At 44.4% G+C, this 24,077-nt stretch overlaps 1 protein-coding gene across 3 annotated transcripts in view; it reads right to left on the minus strand.

Annotated features, from left to right (window-relative positions):
* SEPTIN9 (septin 9) overlaps positions 1–24,077 on the minus strand; it is a 382,955-nt gene that overhangs the window by 304,078 nt on the left and 54,800 nt on the right. For all 3 annotated transcript variants that reach the window (XM_060253401.1, XM_060253398.1, XM_060253400.1), the window contains exon 2: positions 1,380–1,436. In XM_060253401.1, the coding sequence (XP_060109384.1) occupies positions 1,380–1,436 (57 nt within the window). The remainder of the gene's footprint in view (positions 1–1,379; positions 1,437–24,077) is intronic.

Raw genomic sequence — 24,077 nt, forward strand, 5'->3', positions numbered from 1 at the left:
ACATTTGACCAGTTAAATAGGCAAAGATGAAACCAAGCAGGAAAGGAATGGGTGGAGAGGGCAGTATTTGATCCCGATCCTGCACATGTCTCCACGGAGAAGCAGAGGGGGGAAGCAGGAGAAAACAGCGGTAGGTACAAAGAATAACAAATCAAATTTCAGCTCCATCTCACATAGTATGGCTGTTGTTGAAAACCAGCAAGCCCCCTAGAGCGGCAGGCAAGAGTGCCTGAAGAACCTCCTCAACTTAGCTGCTTTATTTGTGCGTGAGGACACCAGGATGAGAGGGCACACTCACAAACAGTTCTTCTGCTCCCCCCCCCCTCCCCGTCAGAATAAAGAGGTTGGAATTAAATGAGGGTCACTTTATTGATTATTTACAATTATTGTGGAAAGGGCACGGATTTGGATGCAGACTTCAGGAAAGGCAGGTGTCGGCTCTTTGACCACCTCCTTGCCTTACCTTGAGTGAGCACCCTGCCCCAGGTGCAAGCCATGCCGCTTGGCTTGCCCTTGGCCAGAAAAGCTAACTGGCAACCACCCCGTAAGGCCCCTACTCAGCCTACTTGGAGAGAAGTGTGGGGATTTCTCTATATCTGTACATATCAAATTACACAAGAATAATGGCTAGGTTTCAAAATCATAGGTACACATGCATTATATCCAGTTTATTCAAAGTTATGTGACAAAGAATGTATATGCTTCAAGTGAAATAACTGATGTAACTAGGGTCATAACTCCATGACATAACCATATATATCTCAGGCCATATACATCTAATCTGGCAGGGTTTCAATACATTACTCATTAGCACTAATTAGAGCAACCTAGGACAGCCTTTGCAGACTTCTAAGTCAACCAACTGCTGGAAAACGTATGATTTAACAAAATAAACTTGCCTCAAAGCTGAAAACCTATAAATGTTGATGATAAGACTGTGTGATAATGAGTCTGGGGAACACTTGTTCTAAAAAAACAAAACTCTCCTGCCTCCGTTCTAGCTGAATGAGGAACAGCTTCATCAATATCAACATAAGTGTAATTTCGGCACAAGCCCTTGTAACCTGTAAATATTCACACATCGTAAATATAATTGTCAGCCAGACCCAAACAAGACACATAAATTGTTTCTATTGTAGCGTATCTAACGCACTCTTCAACATTAGAACTTCTGGTACTGATGCAAGGTATTTTCTAATTATCTTGCCACATCTGGAGGGCCATGCTGCTCCTGGGGAGGTCTGTTGCTGCATTTCTTTAGGTCCTGGTTTACCCTTCTAACTGGGGATTGTTAAATCTGTTTCCAGGTCCCAGCCTGTGGCCTCTCTTTAGACTTTATATCCAAGGGCAAAGGATCACAGAGAATTAATGTAGCTTACTTGGGCTTGCTGGATCACCAAATCTTCGGAGTCTCCCACTGGAGGTCCTGGAGATTCCTGCAGCAAAAGAAAATTAGCACTGATGATTAAATAGATATAATAGGAAATGTCAGGTGGAGGATTACTAAAGGGGAGAGGAATGTAAAAAATTATACAATATGAATATATGAACTATTTTCTCATGGTTTGGGATACAGAGAATCTTGGCAAAATCTCTTCTGTCTACAATGTTATTAATCTAATGGACATACTTTGATATAGCAAAGGCTTTCCTTGCCCTCTCATCAGAAGTGCTCTGGATGAGAGGGCAGGTAGGACACACTAGATATTCAGCTGCCAAAGCAAAGAACCTTCCTTGGAGGTTTTTGAAAAGAGGCTAGATGGCCATCTGACAGCAATGAAGATCCTGTGAATTTAAGGGAAGGTGTTTGTGAGTTTCCTGCATTGTGCAGGGGGTTGGACTAGAAGACCCTGGAGGTCCCTTCCAACTGGATTCTATGATTCTAACCTCAGCATTTCAATTAATTACACAGAGGAAAGGATAATCTCCTTTGATTGTCCCCCTCTTTCCAAGAAACAATAACTTCAAGGAAGCCAGACACCAATTATTTATTGTAACAGTAGTTAAAAATCTTGTAGTAGGAATTACCGTAAGATACATAAACCACTAATCGGACTGCCTTTCTCTCCTGGCAGGGCTTTTGCGCCTTTAATACATACCTGTGAAACAAAAGATGTTTGGGAAATGATTCCCCATCACTGCATCTGAATGTTAAGAGGAAAAACATTCACGTGCCAAAATTTTGCTTGTCATAGAACTGCTAGAAGTATTAGAATCCTGACCAATGCCTCTTGCAACTTGCGTCATGATCATAACCTAAATATCCCTTAAGCAGTCACCACTGCAGATTTTATTAGTTGTTCAAAGGATGGCTCACAGCAAAGTTTGTTTTCCTTCTGGCCCTTTTGTATATCATTCCCAGCTGCCATGCAACAATTGTTGGCAAATACAATCTGTCCCTGAACCAGGAGTAGTTTGCTCCTTCCTCACTATTTATTGTTAAAACAGTTGTATCTTATCAGAAACAGAGGGCGTTTTCGCACTGACCTTTTACTGGCGCGACCACCCTCCTCACGCCGGCGGATCTGCAGGGATTTCGCACCAGAAGCGCCGGCGCAGCCAAAAGAGCCGGCTACTTCCGTCGCGAAACCCGCTCAAACGTTTTCCTGCTTCTTGGCGGTTTCCGTTTGAGCTGGTTTCGCGACGGAAGTTGCCGGCTCTTTTGGCTGCGCCGGCGCTTCTGGTGCGAAATCCCTGCAGATCCGCCGGCGTGAGGAGGGTGGTCGCGCCAGTAAAAGGTCAGTGCGAAAATGCCCAGAGAGAACTATGAGAGAAACTGCAAACATTAAACTAACTAGTAAGGATAAGTATAGTTTCTGTGGAAAAAGGGATTAATGCTTTAAAAGCTTGCATATAGGTTCACTCATCTACATCTCTATTATTAAAAAAAAGCAAATTAAGAGAAGCAACTCTGATGTGTGGCTGAACCAGTGGGCCGGTTTAAGAAAGACTAGGACTTAGCTTGAGCAGAAATGCAGTTTCAGTTTGGAGTGAATCACTATAAAACAGTCTTGTCTACTCTGGCACAGCAACACTTCTCCGAAATTTCAGAAAAATACATTTCCCAGTCTTCCAGGTGAGGATCCATTAGTTAATATTTCCAAGGGTTTGTTAGGGAATTCTGTTTGAAATTCTATTTCTTTATCTCAAACAGTGCGATCGATCACTGGATCGAATAATCATTGAGAGGCATTTAACACGAAAGCAAAAACATTTATTACTACAGGGAAAGGGTACCACAGGGCTTGTAAAACTGTCCTCTTTCAACTGGCTTTTAAGGCGGAATCCTGAAAGTGACATCTAACCATCTTGATATATATGTATTGTACTGTAGCACCTTCAATTTATATTGGTTTTAATTTATTTATCTAACTGTGTTTTAATTGTATTTTATTGTAATCATGGTATACACCATGTCCTGTGAGCCGCCCTGAGCCTGCCTTGGCAGGGAGGGCGGGATATAAATAAAAGTTTATTATTATTATTTATAAAATAACAAACACTAAAGAACTACATCCTCACACTAGAAGAACACATGCTTAATGGAAGGCCACTTCCTCCTTCTTCTTGACCTCTCTGCCTGAACAAAGAAAGTCACCTGACTAACTGACCAAACAAACAAAACAGGTTTTCCCGCTTCTAGACCGTGATTGACAGCAGTCAGTATCTTCTTCCTAGGTCATGCAGACAATAGGGAATCAGGCACAGTGTTAATCCGATAATGACTGGAACTTTAGAACATTGCAAAGGACATACAGAACAGATACGTATTTCCAACAGGATCGAGCTCTTGGCCATCTACAATACATAACTGCCATGGGCTATGCAACTGAGTTCTGGCTCCATGTGACTCTTGTCCTTCTTGAAGTTCTCTGGCCTCCCGATTACCTCTTTATCAAAGTTCATGCAACAAATATTCAAAATTATTTGAAATAATTAAATTCGAGACCACATTGTATATTACATAATATAGGCAACTATAGCAGCTATAGGCAAACTTACATCATTGGGGCAGGACTTTTGGAATCTGGGGTTTTCTGATCCAGGCTGAAGTTGTACTAGCTGTGTTGGATGTGCCTTTTAAAAAAACAAAACAAAACAAAAACACCCTGTGTAAAGCCTAGTGAAATGCACAGCAATGAGCAGGACCAACTTAAACATGCATCTCTGTCTTGGATCTCTCCCACTTCCATTCTTAGTTGAAATGGGATAGTCCAAAAATTAAAACAGGACTTTCCAAGTGCATTCCATAGTGTGGCCATCTACCATCTATGCAAAATTATAGTGCTAGGGATGGTTAGCAAATCTGCTGATTTGTGGCTGAACAATATTCCTGGAGTCTTCATGACTAATGGTTTGGCAAACTGAATCCCAGCTTCCACAAACAACACTGATAACTGACTCCACTTAACTGGATGATTCCATTCAATCCAGGCATTTAATACCCAAATCAATCTTTTCATGCTTGTTTCATGTGAGGTATATAGCTGAACATCAGACAATAATAACAGTGAAGGTCTTTACTTGTGAAGGTCTCAGCTCTTCCTGCTAGTTTCACTTCTCTCTCCTTCTGCTCCTTCTGCTGAGTCACTTCCTGTAGCTTTTTCTTCACTCTCTCTCTTCCTGTGTCCCTGAATTGTCCCCTGATCACTTCCCTGATTCACTCAGCTCCACGTATATTGTTACATCTTTCCTTTTATAATGGAAGCCATCAGGACTTTTTTTTTGAGCAGGAACGCAGCTCCAGCTGGCATGTTGTCAGGGGGTGTGGCCAAATATGCAAATAAGCCCTGCTGGGCTTTTCTACAAAAAAAGCCATAGAAGCTTTTTAGGGGAGGGACGGTGGCTCAGTGGTAGAGCATCTGCTTGGGAAGCAGAAGGTCCCAGGTTCAATCCCCGGCATCTCCAAAAAAGGGTCCAGGCAAATAGGTGTGAAAATCCTCAGCCTGAGACCCTGGAGAGCCGCTGCCAGTCTGAGAAGACAATACTGACTTTGATGGACCAAGGGTCTGATTCAGTAGAAGACAGCTTCATAGGTTCATATGTTCATATGAAGCCATAAGCATTTTAAACAACAATAAACCAAAGTTTCCAAGACCCAATACACCCACACCCCTTAAATTTAAACATAGCCTTTTAGGTTCTGAGGTTTTCCCTCACTGTTTGACCAGCACACATTTTAATTGGTGGTGTAACAACTAACTTTTTTCGGGGTCTGGTCATGCTTCAAGTTTGTGATGTTTGGTTGAGCTCTACTGGTCAGATGCTCATTCTTCTGGGCAATTGGATCTGGGAATTTTCTCCTCAAAATTTGGCTGGTGGCCTCCTTCCCTGCATGCATTCCTCTGTGTGTGGGGTGGGGGGGGGGGGGAGAGGCGGACTGGGAGCTTGTTTGGAAAGGCGTGGAAAGACGGAAAGATGTAGGAGGAGCACTAGGACCCAGCGCCTGGCATGGCGCGGGTGGAGGGGCACATGAGCTCACCAGCAGCAAGTTCCTTTAATGTGTTATGGGGAGGAAAAGCCGGCTGCCTCCCTCTGCTTCAGCAGCTGCTGGCTCCCTTGCAGTGTGAAAGGGAAACTTAGGGGGGCTCTTGGAATGCACCCGTCCCTTGGACTTGGCGCTCTCTTTTGCCCTCCTTGGAGTATGAGGATGGCCGAGTTGGACTTTTCTGTGCCTTTGGCTCATTGACCAAAACTACCATGAAAAAGGGCCAGTGTAGCCTGCCTGGGAATATTTCATTAACAACCAATGGGGCAACAGGGGGGAAAAGATCCCAAAATGAAAGGTTGACATTGTAAAATAAAAAGTGGGAGGCCCAGGATTTAAAATGCTCAGTCTGGAGTTCGGCAGGAAGCAATCTTATCCCCTCCCCCAATTCATTTGGGAGTAAGCCCTAGTAGGTTTGCCAGTTCCAGTTTAGGAAATTCCTGGAGACTGGGGCTGTGCCTCAGGCAGGGGAGAGCTGAATTGATCCCTAGATCCACCGTTGAAAGTGGCCATTTACTTTGGGTAAATTCTGGAAATCAGTTGTCTTTCCCAGAGAACTCCAGCTCCCTGACAGCGGCCTTAATTCAGCACTGTGACTCCCCCCCCCCCCTTCCAATCATTACTTACTGTAATATATGCACCCTGCCACCTTTCTCCCCAGTGGAGATTCAAACTGGCTCACAACGTTGTTCTCCCCTCCTTCATTTTTATCTTCACAACTTGTGAAGGGAGGTTAAGCTGACAGTGACTCTGGGTCTTAAGCAGGTCTACTCAGAATCCGACTCTGGTCTATTCAATGGGATTTACTCCCAGGACGTCTGGCACCATCAATGCATATATTCTCCACGGCAGTTGAAAGTACTGCCTTTGTGCATTCTTCCTTCCTTCCTTTATTTTTATTTACTGCAAGTGTCGAGTAGTGGTTAAGAGTGTCAGGCTAGGTTCTGGGAGGCCTGGGTTCAAATCTCCGCATGATCTGGACTGTCAAGTCTCTGTAAAACTCTGGCCAAGTCTGTGCCTGACTTTGGCTCAAGCAGAAAGCCTTCTGGGTAAAGCCATAATGTATTCCAATGCTGAACCTCTCCCTACCCCCCCCCCCCTCCTTTGTTATGTAGTCCTGCTTTGAAATGGGAATGTGAACACTTTATCTGAACCTTCTCAGGCTAGGCGTCGGGGGAGGTTGGAGCCAAAGACGCTCAAGGCCAAAGTAGGCCTGAGAACGAAATGGTAACATCAATGTGTGAATGTGCCCTGCATAGTGCCCCTCCCTAAAGAATCCCTTTGAAGTGTACCTTATATGCTTGCCTTTACTGTATGATCTTCAGTCTTTCAATCTGAACCTATCCAAGTACAACCTTATCAAACTAGTTACTTTGTTTCAACAACGACTCGTTATTGAATTTGGAGACTTGACATGGACACTATACTTCTGTTGATACAGCCCAATATTGCATTTGCTTTTTTAGTCACCGGTGCCTGCAGGTTACAGTGGGGGCCACAGGCAGTGGGGTGGGTGCTCCAACTCTTGAAATAATTTGCGAGGGGGCCCCCAAGATTTCAGCTGCCTAGGGGCCTCCACAGGGTTTAATCCGGCACTGATCCAAACCCTGTGAAGGTGTATTCAGGTGGTCAAGGATGGCTTGATAGGGATCAGTCCCTGCTTTCCTTGCTTTAAGCAAAATCAGTGTCGATGTTTTGACAACCTTCCCCATACTCCGAGGATAGGCAAGGGATGACATCTGGTGATTAAACTGCCACTTAGTAAGGACGACTCTGAATTCCTCTGATGCAAACTCAGACCCATTATTGGAGAACACACTGTCACCTACTCCATAGCTGGAAAATTGGTCCTTAAGCTTTCTAATGCCTGGTCTATTATGCATGGGCATTTTGCCTCACTTTCACTGTGTATATCTGTCAGGTTTTCTTTTTCGTTCTGCATGGATTTGCCAGTGCTCAGTTTACTTTCCATTTACTGTTTCCCCAGGTTTTCTGAGAGTGCTTTTGTGCTGTTTTTTACCTTGCTTCATATCCAAGTCAAAGGTAATTCAAAAGCATACAGATTCCATCAGATTTGTCTTCCCACACTTTTTCATCCCCTCAAAGGCCACTGCACCACCCAAACTGAAGTCATTCCACTCTGTACCTTATGCCATCCTCTCCACTTAATCAGTGTACAAGCTCAATTTCCCCTTGTTTTGAATTTTATTTTTTATTTTTTTAACAAGTGGCATGAGTCTAGCAACATGAGATTTTACTAGTTTCTAATTACTGGATAAGAAATTAAAACAACGAAGGGGGAGTTTAAAAGGAGCTGCATGAGATTTAGTTGCCTGATGGTATTGACTTGAAAGAGGATCAGAAAGGAAGTCATCAAGTCTGTATTCTATTAATATGTTCAACAGATTCAATGGTTTTAACCGTACATTTCCAAGATTTGCCTTATGTACTGCAGGTAAATGCTGCATTTCTGTCAAAAAATCCTCATCATTAAAGTCATTAGGATATTGTTTTGATAAAAATAAAACTTTTCCTTTCAAATCACTTTCAGACATTGTGAAGTATTTCCACCAGAAATTGAACTTTTCAGCTGCTTCCATATCATTGGATCTAGCAGTTAATTCTGCTATAACACTGTCTACCAAAACATAAACACAGATTTTCTGAAGTAGGCTTCTTCTAGTGAATCATCTATGCCTTTCATTTCTAGTAAATTAGCATTAGATATCACGCAGCCTTGCCCTCTTGTGTTTAACTCCACCACATTCATGAGAGAATTTTATTTCTTAAGGGTTGTTGCAATAATTTTGTAAGATCTGTGAGGAGCGTTTCATTCTTTTCTGTTTCAAGCAGTTGGGTTGTTGACCTTCAATAAAAGAGTGTACAGTTGATTTGTTCTTCCACCCAAGGGCCCCATACAAAAGAAATGAAATGAAACAAAAGACAACACTGGGATAAACACATCCTAATGTGGTTCTGCATTTCAGTTTGAAAAATCAACTTGAAAAATCAACTTGATCACACTGCTTGGGACTACAATAATCACAAAGGCCAGTTGCAAAGGAGGACAGGGATTGTGGATCTTAAAATCTGCACAGTAGAGGGAATTTTTGTATTGCTGCAACCTGCATTGTATATCTGGTCAGACAGGTCAACAACTAAAATGGACTGGGTCAGTGTGGAAAGAAGGGGGGCACCAAGCTTGGTCAGTGCTTACAGCACCAATGAGCCTTAATCCACCCCTGAAAATAACTGAAATTCCTATAAGGCAGTGCAAGAATAGAGAGACAGCCATGTATAGTGGTCAGTATCAGCCTACTATATGAGAAGTCTAAGTTCAAAATCCCCAATGAATCAAAAGACATCAAAGGAAAATGTGAAAGAAAAATCAAAGGAAATTTGCTGGGTAAACATGGTCAGGACACACACTCTCAGCCTAATCCTGGCTTGTCATTATTATTCTTCTAAATAGTTCATATGCTTTCCTGTTGAGAAATACTGGATCATGAGGCATGAACACATTGATAAAGGGGTAGACAAACCCAGCTGCACCCAGGAGATCCCTGGCATAGCAGCCAACAAAACTCTCTCTCTGTGTGTAGCAAGGCAAAAAGCTCATACCTTGAATAAAATGTTGTAAAGGTACTTTCTTTGTAACTCTCCCAAGTGATCAATTGAGGGAACTGGGCATCTTTCCCTCCCTCCCCAGGGTACAAGGAGGGATAGGAGCCTCAGCCAACAGAAGGAAGACAGCCTTGGTTTAGTAGCTCTGCAGTGTGACTGAGAGACCCTGGCAACCCAGGCACTCTCAATCACACAGCAGAGCTACAGAGCCAAGCTTCTCCATTGATTGAGATTCTGCACAGACCCGGAAGGCAAGAGCAACAGGGTGGCACATGCTCTCCTTGGAGTCCACCTTCCCTTGCAAGGGAAGGCAGGCTCTGAGTAGAGCACACACAGACATGCTGCCTCTGCCACTCTCACCTTCCCAGGTCTGTGCAGACCCAGGAGGGCAAGAGCAGTGGGGCGGTGCGTGCTCTCTTTGGAACCTGCCTTCCCTTTTGTAGCCTGGAGATCAGTTGATTATATTGGATTTATATCCTGCCCTATACTCTGAATCTCAGAGTCTCAGAGCGGTCACAATCTCCTTTACCTCCCCACAACAGACACCCTGTGAGGTAGGTGGGGCTGAGAGAGCTCTTACAGCTGTCCTTTCAAGGACAACTATGAGAGCTATGGCTGACCCAAGGCCATTCCAGCAACTGCAAGTGGAGGAGTGGGGAATCAAACCCATTTTTCCCAGATAAGAGTCCGTGCACTTAACCACTACACCAAACTGGCTCTCTCAGTTGTAATAATGGGAGAGCCTCCTCAGCCACCACCTGGAGGCTGGCAATCCTGAGCTTTCTGCATACCAAATGGCAGATACTCTACCACTGAATCACAGAGTGCTTTCACACAGTGACTGTTTGTGAGTGGGTTTTACCATTCTTACACAGTAAAAATAAAAAAAAGCAAAGGGTATTTAGTGTGTGTGGCCCTCATACCCTACCACAAATTTTCTTAGTCTTTAAGGTGCTACTGGCCTCTTATTCTTTTCTACTCATTTATTTATTTATTTATTTATTTATGATTTATATCCCGCCCTTCCCACAAGTGGCTCAGGGTGGCTTCCAACAAATAGTCAAACATAAAATTAAACAAGTATTTAAATATATAAACAATTAAAAACATTTAAAACTGTTAAAACCTTAAAACCATTAAACATTACAAAAATATGTATAACAGGAGTCTGGCAAAGCTACATTTAGTTTCTCATCTCAGCTAGGTGTAGGCTAGCCGGAAGAGGGTTGTCTTACAGGCCCTGTGGAACTGAACAAGGTCCCGCAGGGCCCTCACCTCCTCCAGCAGCTGATTCCACCATGGAGGGGCCATAACAGAGAAGGCCCTGTCTCTAGTGGATTTTAGGCGGGCTTCTTTTGGCCCAGGGATAGCGAGAAGATTTTGGGTTCCCGATCTCAGTACTCTCTGAGGAACATGTGGGGAGAGACGGTCCTTCAGGTAGGCAGGTCCCAGGCCATATAGGGCTTTAAAGGTAATGACCAGCACCTTGTACCAAACTCAGTACATCACTGGAAGCCAGTGCAGGGTCCGAAGACCCGTCCGAATGTGTCCCCATCTTGGGAGACCCAATAACAGCCGGGCCATGGCATTCTGCACAGACATACAGACAGACACAGCTACCCATCTTGATCTTACTCTGTGCAGTTCAACAATTCATAAAAACCACTTTTTGTTGGATTAACCTATTTTAATCCCACTAACTATTGTATTTCTTGCCACATTATTCAACCACATTTCTTGCCACATTATTCAACCACTCTTCCATATTTAGCATTTTGTTTTGTCTCCAATATATTGCCTATATCGTTATGTCAGTCACAAGCAATCACACAAAGTTAAATATCTTTAAATCCAAGTCCATTGACTAATGGGTTTTAGCACACTTTGTTCTTTAAATTGCAACCACCAGTTGCTGTCCTAAACTGGTTCAGCAGACTATGGAATAGTAGGTACAGTGCAGAGTCCAATTTCTGGAAGATTCCAAGGAGTAGGTTAGTGACCCAAAGTTGGTTCCAGAGCCTACACTGGAACTATGCACTTTTTTTGACAGCACGAGTTTTTACAGAAGATTCCAGTTATGTGTACACTAAAGGGAATAGTGACATGGCTAGAAACACCAACTTATACTTCAATAGGGACAGAAATCTCATGGTCAATGCTTTGAGCCTAAGACCCAGGGGAAAACATGAAATGACTGGGCATTGCAAGCTTTTGTACTTGCCTCATGTGCTGGTCAGCCAATACAGAAAATACAGGCGTGCTCTGTAGTTCCTGTGCGATTAAGCAAGTCTGGCAAAACAAGCTGTGGTGCAGAAAGAATCAAGAAAGATAGAAGGAAGCAGATGACAGTGAGTTGATTGCAGGCCTGATAGGACCCAATCTGGGGGCCTGTCTGGCCCTTGGGCCACATGTTTCACACCCCTGCTCTAGGATCATCTAGTCCAAGTCCCTGCACAGTGCAGGATATTAACAAATATCTCCCCCCACACACACACCTCAGTGACCCCTGCTCCATTCCCAGAAGATGGCAAAAACCTTCCAGGATCCCTGACCAAAATGGCTTGGTGAAAAATTGCTTCCTGACCCCAAAGTGGCAGTTAGCATTTCCCTGGATGTGAGAAGGGGCCATGAGAACCAAGCACTGAAGTAACCCTCCCTGCCTTCCTTCTTATGATCTGACGAAATTCACAGAATCAGCATTGCTGTCAGATGACCATCTAGCCTCTGTTTGAAAACTTCCAAAGAAGAAGCGCCAACCACCTTCCAAGGAAGTCTGTTCCGCTGAGGAACTGCTATAGCTGTCAGGAAGTTTTTTCCTAATGCTTAGCTGAAAACTCTTTTGATTTAATGTCAATTAAATTAAATTTAGTTCGATCTTCTGGAGCAACAAAAAACAACTCCATGCCATCTGTACCACAGGATTACACTGTGAATGTTAGATTTGTCTAGAAGATGCAGCCTTTCCAGAAAAGGAAGGGAGAGCAATTACTCCTTCACATATATTAAATAAACCCATTTCCTAATATTAAGGAGGGACTGTAACAAATTGCAAAAATTAAAGCATCAGACCTATTTAACTTAAACCAGATGGCAGCAAGCCTGGCCAGAGAGAATGATTTTGGAACAGAAAAGCTGCCTTTAAAATCTAGGACCTCGCATTTCCCTGAAAGCCAAGACTGTCCTCAGACTCCCTCTGCTGTCCTGCACCTCCTTCTCCCACTGCTCTTTACACTGGGAGAATGCCTTCCCTACTTAATTCTGAATACCTCCTTCATTCTGATACCCTGAAGGGCTTCTTGATGCAAAACAATTATGTTTCTCAAATGCAAAGATACTTGTTAAAAGCCCTTTCCCCACATTTCTGCCTATATATTTCTGCCCGGACATTTTTATTTTTCAGCTATAGACTTCCCCCCATGGCCCTTTGTTTCATTCCTGCTCTGATTTTAAACATACTTAATTCCAAAGGGGTTTTTTTTTGGGGGGGGGGGGGACGGATGTTGCTCATCAGTACTGGCTGCTGTCACCTTTTCCCACAGGTCTCTCAAACTGTGATTCTCATGCACCGGCCTGCCCCACTCAGCCAGAGAAAGAGACAGTGGAACTTCAGAAACAGCCTACTTGGGATCCTTAGAGGGAGTTCATGTGAGTGCTGGCACCTTTTCCTTTATTTTTATTTTTTTTAAATCATATATTCACTCTCTGGTATTCATTTTAATAACTCATATTTTCCTGCATCCTCCAAATGTTCGATTGGCACTACTGCACTATTGCATTAATTATCAGAATGCCACAACTGTATGTACCTGCTGGGCCTTCTGTGGTGGACTGCTGGGTCCTCTGTGGACATGCTCCAAAAGTCAAATGTTGGATTTTTCCAGAGCACAGTTTATTTAGAAGAGAGGGTTTCATATGCTGAATCCAGACCGGCCATTTAAGCCAGCACAGGGACGGGACCCCAGTGGATCAAAAAAAGTGCGTCAAAACATGCACATCTGCCTGCCGTCCTGCTCCTGCATTCACCCCATCCATAGGCATCCCAGTCGCACCTCAAAGATCAGAGGAGTTCCTCCTCGGTACCTTTCCCAGCCATCTGGATTACCGGGGAGCACCCGGGGAGCGGCAATAAAGTGCATGAGCGCTGTGGACACTCCTCCAAGAAGCCCGTGGCCTGTCCCTGTTTGTGCTGGCTTACGTTCGGGTTGGCACAAGGTCACCCCAAGCTGGCGGTCTGGACCCTGCCATATTTTTTCCTTTTTCAGTCTTTTCAATAACTATTTGCTCATTCTTCTGCAGTTTATAGGCAACACTGGCACCAGGTCCATAGCCAGAACTTCTTTAATTAGGGGGGCAGATGCATACAATGGATGACAGCACATTCCATCACAAGCCTCATTTCAGACAGAGGGGCACTCCTACGGCATTTTGCACTGCAATACATAAGAGCCCCGTGGCACAGAGTGGTAAAGCTGCAGTACTGCAGTCCTAAGCTCTGCTCACGACCTGAGTTTGAACCTGGTGGAATCTGGGTTCAGATAGCCGGCTCGAGGTTGACTCAGCCTTCCATCCTTCCGAGGTTGGTAAAATGAGTCCCCAGCTTGCTGAGGGGAAAGCGTAGATGACTGGGGAAGGCAAGGGCAAATCACCCCGTAAAAAGTCTGCCAGGAAAACGTTGTGAAAGCAATGTCACCCCAGAGTCAGAAACAACTGGTGCTTGCGCAGGGGCCTACCTTTACCTTTTTACTTATATCATGGTAATCTCTCTCTCTCTCTCCCCCCCCCTCCCCCTTACTTACTTCATATATATCCTGCCTTTCTCCCCAGTGGAAACCCAAGGTGACTCACATCATTCTTGTCTCCTCGGTTTTATCCTCACAACAACCCTGTGAGTTAGGTTTGTATGGAATACATTTCATGCTACAGGCCAGTGCAAGTTCAAGACACATTTAACACGCACCTATCCTGCATCAGTAGGGTGGCCAGCCTCCCACTATTTCCACTGATCTCCAGGGATCAATCAATCAATTTATTAGGCCAGCGACCAGTAAAAGTCAAAAGCAAGAACTATTCAATAAAACATTTAAGAATAGAATTTGTCCAAAAATAACAGAAATATATCTGAAATTTAAAATCCATACGTAAGAACTTAAGATCTGCACCAGCGAGATATCTCTAAAATTTAGAATCTATACATAAAATTTCATACCGACTCCTACAGGCTGCTGAGAAAAATTTAGCACAGCTAATAGAGACCTGTGGGTTCACACCCGTCAAAACCTTCCTTAAAATATCAACATCAGAACAACCTAGGTAATGGTAAAACAGAGAGGAAATTACATTAGACCAGACTTCCTGACAGAAATGACAACAAAGCGGTGCATGTTCTACAGGTTCTACCTCTTCAATGTCACATGGACAGGTTCTCTCCTTTAAAATCTCCCTTCTAAAACTGCAGATGGGAGGGCTCCCCATCTCTCCAAGATGAAAGCCCTCCATTGACTGGGTACCTCCAGAATGGAGAGGTAAGATGCCGGGGCAGTAACATATTTTAGCTTCTCTGGAATTAGGAAATTTGGGATATTATTGCTATCACTTTGGTGCTCTACATCAAGCAATCTTTGTTTGATCATTGATTTTCTTGATCGCAACCCATTTGTAAAACAAATCCTAAAGAGAAGCCCGTATTCTGCAGTTTAGAGTAAACAGCCCTCTCCCAAGAGGATTGAAAATTATCTTGCAGGACTAAAGCTGTCAAACCCTTTGGATTGTGTACTAATTTTAACCAAAAGTTAGTAGAGGCTAGACTTACCCTAGCTTCCACCTTAACCAACCCTGACTCAAGATGTAGACTGGCATTGGACACACATCTTGGAATCTGGAATAAAGTTCTCAAAAATCTTGACTGGACTTTTTCTAGAGGAGCGAAATGAGAAGAGGAAGATCCAAGAATTGTCCCATTCATTAATTGGGGCAATGTTTTTGCCAAAAATAGCCTTAAAGTTGCTGGTATATACATGCCTCCTTCGTTGCGAACAAATTTAAGAACGCCCCGCGCTGTTTTCTAGCCAATTGTTGCAGCATAGTCATGGAGAACAGTTCTACTCCCAGAAGAATGAATAATCACCCCTAAATATTTAAAACAGGATACTTGTTCTAACCTATGGCCATTGATAGACTAAGATCTCTCCCCACCCCCCACCCCAACTTTTGCCAAATGATAGGATTTTAGTTTTATTATAATTAATCTCTAGCAGGGTCTCTTCACAGTAGGAACTGAATGCTTCAAGTGCTCTTTTCAGGGCTACTGGGGTTCTGGACTGAAGAAATGTATTGTCGGCAAATAGCAAAACTGGAATTTTCCTGTTTTCTAATATAGCGGGGTGAGTATCAACAGAACTTATGCTGCTAACCAGATTATTGATGTATAAATTGAACAACACTGGCGCTAGAACACAGCCTTGTTTTTTTCCTCTAGCCGTGGCTACCACACTAGAGAGTAGTTCGGCTCTGTCACATCTAACTCCAAGGGATGTGCTGGAGTAAAGGTATAAGATATAATATAAAGTATAAGATATAATAGCTTCTGGTCTATGTTCATATCTTTCAGTTTTTCCCTGGCTATGAGGTCAAAAGCTGAACTTAAGTCAAAAAAGGCAGCATACAATGAAGCTGGCCTACTGGATGCAAATTTCTCTATCAGATGTAACATTATACAATGTCCCAAAGTGGTTCCTCCCTCCCTAAAACCCGCCTGTTCCAGGACAAGGATATCTTCTTGTTCAATACAGCATTTTAGTTTACCCAGTAAATGGCTAGCATATAGTTTACCTATAATGCTGAGTAAACTAATAGATCTATAATTGGCAGGATCTTTTCTCCTCCCTTTCTTATAGAATGGTGTGATGATTGCCTGTCTCCAGTCCTCTGGGATACATCCTGTTGAATCAATATATGTGAGAAGTGTGGCTAGAGGTGATGACCACCACTCAATGTTATTCATTAGAAAATCAAAGGAAATATTATCCATATCAGGGGCTTTTCCTTTCTTCAATTGTTTTTTAAGAGCTGTTATTTCTTTAATTGAAACTGGAGGCCAGTCTGGCAGATCCAATGTTGTTTGATGATATGAGTCTTGAGGACTCTTTGTATGCATCTTTCAAAAGTAGGATTCCCAAACATTGGCCGTAGTAACAGAATTTAAAGGGGAAGAATCCATATAGGGATATTTAAAAGTCAATTTCCAAAATAGTTCGGAATTTTTTTCTTTGGCCGCTTGGATCAGTATTTTCCACGTTTCCATTTTGTCTGCTTTCCTTTTTTTAAGCTACAATTGTTTGTAGGATTTCTTTGCATACAAATAGGATTGAAAGAGGGCTGGACTTTCTACATCAGAGGCAATTTTATAGGCATGGAGTGCAGAAATACAAAATCTTTTGGCCTCTCGACAATCTTGGTCAAACCATTTCTTGGAAGGACGTCTAAGTTTTTTGTTTTTTAATTCCATGTTTTGTAGGAATAAAGGCTTTAACTTTTGAAAAAGATTGTAAGGAATCGGGACTATCACCCTCTGAACAGCCAATAATGGCTGCTCTATTTGTCATGCATTCCTTTGGTTAGGAACTCCTTTAATTTCTGTTCCAACTGGGACGTCCATTTTGCACGACATCCTGTTTGTTCTGTTGGTAGGAACCGTGTCCCTATCTGCATATATGGATGACTTTTAGGTGGTAAAAGGTTAAGACATAGAAGGAGGGGGAAATGGTCACTCTTTAAGGCAGGTAAGACCTGAAGGCTTCTCACAAATGGAAGTATATTTCTGGAGACAAGAAAGTACTCTATAGTACTACACTCAGGCAGGCAAAAAGGGACTTGTTTGGTTTGTGGTCAGAACCAAAATAATAGAACAGCACGATAAGATACAGTCCCAGCTTTCAATAGTCTCACTCCAATAATTTCTGTTGTCCAACTAGGCGTGCAGTTCTGGAAAAGAGTGGACTATATAGAATCTTGAAAATGATGTGTTCTCCGGATGAGAAATGTTGCCTTTCAAGTGGCTCTTTTTCAAACACAATAGGCTGATGATGTATTCAATATAGGAACCAATTCATTCAGTCATGGAGGATCATGGGTCCTACTTGGACATTAGAAATTATCGGACAACAGAAATTATTGGAGTGAGATTATTGAAAGTTGGGACTATATTTTATTGTGCTGTTATAACACTATTTCGGTTCTGACCACAAACCAAACAAGACAGAGATTGGACTTTTGTACAGAATAAATTGCTATCTAATGGTTTTAAGATACATGAGTGACATCTAGTGGTTCTAGTCAGTGGTCCTTTTGATTTTTCATTTCTATTTTTGCAAACCCAGCACAACCAATGCAATGTGCCCAGCAGAACCAGTGCCACTGTGGCATTGCAAACCCAAAAAGACTAAGGTCAAGTCAGGAAAATGCTTTGGGGGAAATGTTAGGAACAGTTTCAAAATGTATAGAATGGACCCCCTGCAAGCTACACACACCAAATGCAAAGGGAACCTCACCCTACCACCTGATCTTTTGCAATCTTTCCAAGTTGGAGGCAAATTACATTACTGGGGTCCCAGTTATGGACACACACCCCTCCAAAGGTCTCCCCAATGCACTCTCAGGAAAAGACAACTGCAATTACAGCCAGGAGAAAATGGAGTGGCTCAGGAACAAGACAGTAACACAATATTCACAGAGAAACTTCTCCTGGGCAGACTTCCCTCCCTGCCAGACTCTGAAAGCAAGGCAAGTATCCCCCCTATGCTCACAGTCCCCCCCTCCCAATTCCCCAAAGGCTGTTTCTGAAGGGCAGAAAGGTGGACATCCCTAGAATTTGGCAAGTTACTCCACAACAGTTTGGCATGCACCCCAGCCCCACCCGATCAGTGAAAAATAAGAGTTTTCAGTTTTAAGTGATGGAATGTCAGAAAGGCAGACATGACAAGAGACTTCTGATAGGGGCTCCCCAAAGCTACCCCATGACTACAGCTTGGCAGGCACCCCAGCCACACCAGATAAGAAAGAGAAGCATGCCTGGTGCCCAACAACTCTCACAGTCCCACCAAGGGCTGACACAACTCACAGTGAATTTTTCTACTCTGTGAAGGAAAAGAAACACCTGTCGGTGTTGGGCTAGCTGGATCACCCAGAGATCTCCAAAGGCAGATTTGGAAGTACAGAAAGACAGACATGACAGGAGACTTCCAACAGGGGCTTCCCAAAGTTACTCCACAATGACAACTCATTGGCACCCCAGCTACACCAGACCATTGGAAATCAGAGTCTTCCATTTAAAGTCATTAGTGAGGCAAACTGTTTTGCATATTAAAGACTGTTAAGTTTCTAGCTTAACCAAGTGTTTATGGATTGAAGTCCTGACATATTCATTCATTCATTCATTCATTATATTTGATTTATAGCCTGCTCTTCCTGTAGAACGTGCTCAGGGCGGGTTACTACATGGAAGAAGACAACCAACAGCTAAAACCAAATTAAAATATATAAAATCTAAAATTACAGACTAAACATTGGAAGCTAAAAATGACAAATTCTGTCTCACAGGCATGGCCTATTGTCCAGGTTCAGCAGGTCCAACAGCACTGAGGTGGAATGGAAGGGGGGAGGCCAATAACAACTGACATCCACTGCCTCAGCTGAAAGTCTGGTGAAAGAGCTCTATTTTACAGGCTCTGTAGAATTGGAGTAGGTCCCGCCTGGATATCCAAGGGGAGTTCATTCCACCAGGCAGGGGCTAGGGCCAAAAAGGCCCTGGCCTTCTTTGAGGCAAGCTGGGCATCTCCGGGGCCAGATACCATCAAAAAGGTGTCGAGTTGCTAATCGTAAAGACCTACGGAGCTCATACAGGGAGAGGTGGTCCTGAAGGTATATGGCCCCTGGCCCCTGGCCATATAGGGTTTTAAAGGTAAGTACCAGCACCTTGAACTGGATCTGGTGTTCAATAGATAGCCAGTGCAGTTCATGCAGCACAGGATGGATCTGTGCCCATGCAGGCAATGACATCAACATCCATGCAGCAGCGTTCTGCACCAGCTGGAGTGAGATACGGGACCAACTGTCTGACCTGCCTCAGATGGAAAAAGACAGATTTGGCAGTAGTGGTAACCTGGGCCTGCATGTTCAGAGAGGCATCCAGGAGTACCCCCAAGCTCTTCACCCCCAACGTGGGCACCAATGGAGCCCTATCAAAGGATGGGAGCCTGATGTCTGATCCTAACCCCCATAACCTAGGCACAGGACCTCTGTCTTTGATAGCTTCAGTTTCAGCCAGCTGTTGCAACCATCCAGTCACAGCTTGTAATGCCCTACCCAGTTCCTCCGCAGCTGAATCCGGGCGGCCATCCATCAGCAGATAGAGCTGGGTGTCGTCTGCATATTGGTGACACCTCAACCCATATCTCCAGATAATTTGGTTGAAAGGAAGCATATAGATGCTAAATAACATTGGGAAAAGAATTACTCCCTGAGGCACATCACATTGTAATGGGTGCTGCTAGGATAGTTTGCCCCCGAGCGCCACTTTCGAACCACCTCGATCTAGATGCCTCCGAGATCATCCACTTAGGTGACCGACACTGTCTCCATTCCATTAGCAGGGCAGAAGTCAGACTGGAAAGGATCCAGGACATCAGCATCCTCCAATAAAGCCTGGAGTTGAGTCACCACCTCGCTCTCCACTACTTTGTCTAGGAACAACAAGTTCGAGACTGGGAGGTAGTTTGCTAGTACTGTGGGGTCCAAAGACAGTTTCTTTGGAAGAAGATGAACCACAGTCTTCCTCAAGTTGGTGATTTACCTCAGGGGAGTCCATACACCATCACCGCAGGCCTTAACCAGCCATGACGGGCAAGGATCAAGGGGCAACTAGTGGGTTTCACAGGGTCTCATCAGATTCTGAAACAGTTGAGCCCTGCCACTTTGAAGAACACAATCAGGACCTCGTTAAATGAAATAAAGTTGTTAATAGAAAGGGGTGAGTGACTGCATATGTTAAATGTAGCTTTGCATGTTAAATTAACAACACTATATGCTTTGTATTTATTTTTACTTGGTTCGGGATATTCCTCTTCTTATGATGCCAGCCTGAGGAAATGCTCTGATTCCTGAAATGTGGGCTTATCCAGAAAACGCGTAGAAATATTGAAATATTATGAAGTATTTGAGATATACTGCTTAGAACTCTCCTGCATGGGAGCATTCCAGCAACCTGCTTCAAACGGACTGTTTTGAAACGGACTCTGTACCTTTAAGTATTTCTTTGTATGCTCCCATGCATGTGTGACTCTTTCAGGAAACATTTGGAAACATTCAATTATTTATTAGTGGTTTATTTACATAATAATACACACAGGATTAGCCTCTTAGGACACACAGGGCACTTTTTTTGTTATTTGAAGTTTCTTTCTGTGTTCTGCTTTCTTATTGAATGGAAGACGTGGCATATTGCATCCAGGAGGACTCTGTGGGCTTCCCCTGGTCTTGTGGCTCCATAGCTGGCCATCCCCTTTCAGTCCTACCACTGGCAAGGTGATGATTGCAGTGTAAGGCCATTCCTTCTAGAAAGCTCACTGTGGGCTGCAGTTCTAAGTCTGCAGCACTGCCACCTGCTACTAGGTGTGAGCCTGAGCAACCCTTTCTGCATGTGGCCTCTTTCTCTCCATAGGCTTTGGGCCAGACTCTCACTTGTCCCACTATCAAGATTAGATGGTGACTGCTGTGTATGGCCAAGGCTTTCCCAGAGCCTAGTTCTGGAGTTGTAGCGGTCCTTTCATTTCTCAGGGAGGGCCCAGGGTCTGGGCACGGCAGGGTAGGCCCTGCCCTATAGTCACCTTGCCTGCAGAGTGGGGCAGGCCAACGGAGACACAGCCATCTGCTCCATGGGTAGCCCATCCCTCTAGTTGCCTTCTGAGCAAAGGGAGGGTGGGCCCAGGGTGGCTCCAGGGCCTGGCCAGGGTGGGAAGGTTGGCCCTGCCCTGTAGTTGCCTTCTGAGTAGAGGGAGGGTGGCTCCTGGAATAGGGTGGAAGGATTGGCCCTGCCCTGTAGCCACCTTGCCTGTGAAAGGAGGGTGAGCCTGGGGAGACACAGCCACCTGTTGTGTGAGTAGCTCCCAGGTCTGGGCAGGGGGGGCGGGGCTGAGGTAATCTAATCAGTGTAGAGAAGGTGGGTTCAGCCAGGGACATGGCCACCTGAAACAATGCTTCTGGGGGAGAAGGCAGGTGTCCATCCCAGGGAGGTCCACCACGAGTTCGATGACTAGCTCACACGAGGTCCATCCCATCCATTCTATGGTCAAACTCACACGTGACAACAACCCTTTACTCATGCACAGCTTACTACAGAGAATCCCAGCAGTGAAGCCTTTAAGCTTGGCTTTGGATTTCTCTGCCTGCTGTACACATCCTTTTTTCTTTGGTGTATTTCCCCCCCTCTGGTGTATTCATTCTGCAGCTACAACAACAACAGTTTTTCTTAATTAGGATGGGAACATCACTTGTGACATGGGGGAGGGGTCGCCTCTAAAGTTTTTTTAAAAAATTCATGCAATTGCCCTATTGCAGCGTGCACAATAGTGTCAAGTAAGCTCTCTCGGCTTGGCTTCGCGAACGAAGATTTAAGAAGGGTGCAATAGTCCACGTTTGCTGCAGGCTCGCTGGTGGCTGACAAGACCAATGTGGGACAGGCAGGTCCGGCCACAGCGGCTGCAGGGAAAAGTCTGATTTAGGGTTGGTCCTGTAGCAGTGCGATTCTTCCTCAATCTCCTTTTGTCCTCAAGACCAGCTATGCGTCCGTTCTCAAAGGAAGAGACAGCCTGGTGGATGGTGTGCCTCCATGCTTTGCGATCTGAGGCTAGGTCAGACCACTGGTGATGGTTGATGTGACAGGTGCTAAGGGATTTCTTCAAGGAGTCCTTGTACCTCTTCTTTGGTGCCCCTCTATTTCGATGGCCGGAGGAGAGTTCGCCATACAGGGCAATCTTGGGAAGGCGGTGGTTTTCCATCCTAGAAATATGCCCTGCCCAGCGCAGCTGCGTCTTCAACAGCAGTGCCTCGATGCTGGTAACCTCCGCCCGCTTGAGGACTTCAGTGTTGGTCACAAAGTCACTCCAGTGGATGTTGAGGATGGTGCGAAGGCAGCGCTGATGAAAGCGCTCAAGGAGTCGCAGGTGATGACGGTATAAAACCCACGATTCGGAGCCATAGATGAGGGTTGTCATCACAACCGCTTTGTAAACATTGATCTTTGTGCCTTTTTTCAGATGCTTGTTGCTCCACACTCTTTTGTGCAGTCGGCCAAATGCACGGTTTGCCTTTGCCAGCCTGTTGTCAATCTCCTTGTCGATCTTGGCATCTGAGGAGATGATGCACCCCAGGTAGCTGAACTGCTGGACTGTCTTCAGAACTGATTCACCCACAGTGATGCAGGGAGGGTGATAATCTTCCTGGGGTGCAGGCTGGTGGAGAACTTCTGTCATTCTTCAGACTAACTTCTAGGCCGAATAGCTTGGCAGCCTCTGCAAAGCAGGACGTCATATGCTGCAGAGCTGATACCGAGTGGGAGACGAGTGCAGCATCATCAGCAAACAGTAGCTCTCGGATGAGTTTTTCCATTGTCTTGGAGTGTGCCTTTAGTCGCCTCAGGTTGAACAGGCTGCCATCGGTGCGATAGCGGATGTAGACACCATCGTCCTCATCTAGATCTACTGCGGCTCTTTGAAGCATCATGCTAAAGAAGATCGTAAAGAGAGTTGGCGCGAGAACGCAGCCTTGCTTTACACCTGTGCCTATTGGGAAGGGCTCCGAGAGGTCGTTGCAGTGTCTGACTTGGCCTCGCTGGTCTTCGTGTAGCTGGATGATCATGCTGAGGAACCTTGGGGGACATCCTAAACGTTCCAAGATTTGCCACAGGCCTTTCCTGCTAACGGTATCGAAAGCTTTGGTAAGGTCGACAAAAGTCACATACAGAGCCTTGTTCTGTTCCCTGCATTTCTCTTGGAGCTGCCTGAGAACAAATACCATGTCAGTGGTGCTCCTGTTAGCTCTGAAGCCGCACTGGCTCTCTGTCAAGTAAGCACCTCTGATTTAAACCCTGGTGGTTCAGTTCCTTGACAGAACGGGAGCACACAGAACCCCAGACGAAGTTTTTAAAAGAACATCTTGAAATTGACCGAGCGACTTTTCAAACTGATTGTAGCAGCAGCGAAGCTTCCTTTCATTATTGCCAAACTTTTTGTTCTGTTCTGTTATCAGCCACCTTCCTTCCCTCCTCCCCTCCTCGCCCCTTTCAGAGGCTGTGAAGAAACTTATAGAAATATTTAAAATGTAAAACAAGGAGGCACCATATTAATGTTAGGCTTCTGGCAACTATCAAAATGGCCCACCCAGGGAATTTTTTTTTCAAAAATTTAGGCTTCCCATATCTCTCTCTCTCCCGCCCCCCCTCCTTCACCTCTTATGTCAATTTCATTCTGCCTGGACATCCCCTCTTTGTTTTGTTTGCATGTAGCCCTGAAATCCCTCCCTCTTTTTTTGCACAAGTGATGCTGTGATTTGCCTCCTCTTCAATCTCCCTTTAAACCTACAGGAAACTAAAACTTTGCAGCTCCTTTTAAAGTTTAAAACATTGTCCTTTTATGTTTTTTTCTTAAACTCAGGGAAGAGCTTAACAACAGATGTTTATTGGTAAGTAAGTAAGTAAAATTTTTATTTGTATCCCGCCCTCCCCCGCCGGAGCAGGCTCAGGGCGGCTAACAGCAAAAAAGATAACAATACATTGATAAAACATTATACTAATGAACATTAATAATAAAACCACTTAATACATTAGTTAAAACAATTAATCTAATACATTGAATTAAACTGGTAAACTAGGATCACTGCGGGGGGGGGGCGGATTTACTGAACTGCAGGTTGTATG

The sequence above is a fragment of the Heteronotia binoei genome, chromosome 13 (genome assembly GCF_032191835.1).
Source record: "Heteronotia binoei isolate CCM8104 ecotype False Entrance Well chromosome 13, APGP_CSIRO_Hbin_v1, whole genome shotgun sequence".
In the NCBI taxonomy this organism is placed as follows: Eukaryota; Metazoa; Chordata; class Lepidosauria; order Squamata; family Gekkonidae; genus Heteronotia; species Heteronotia binoei.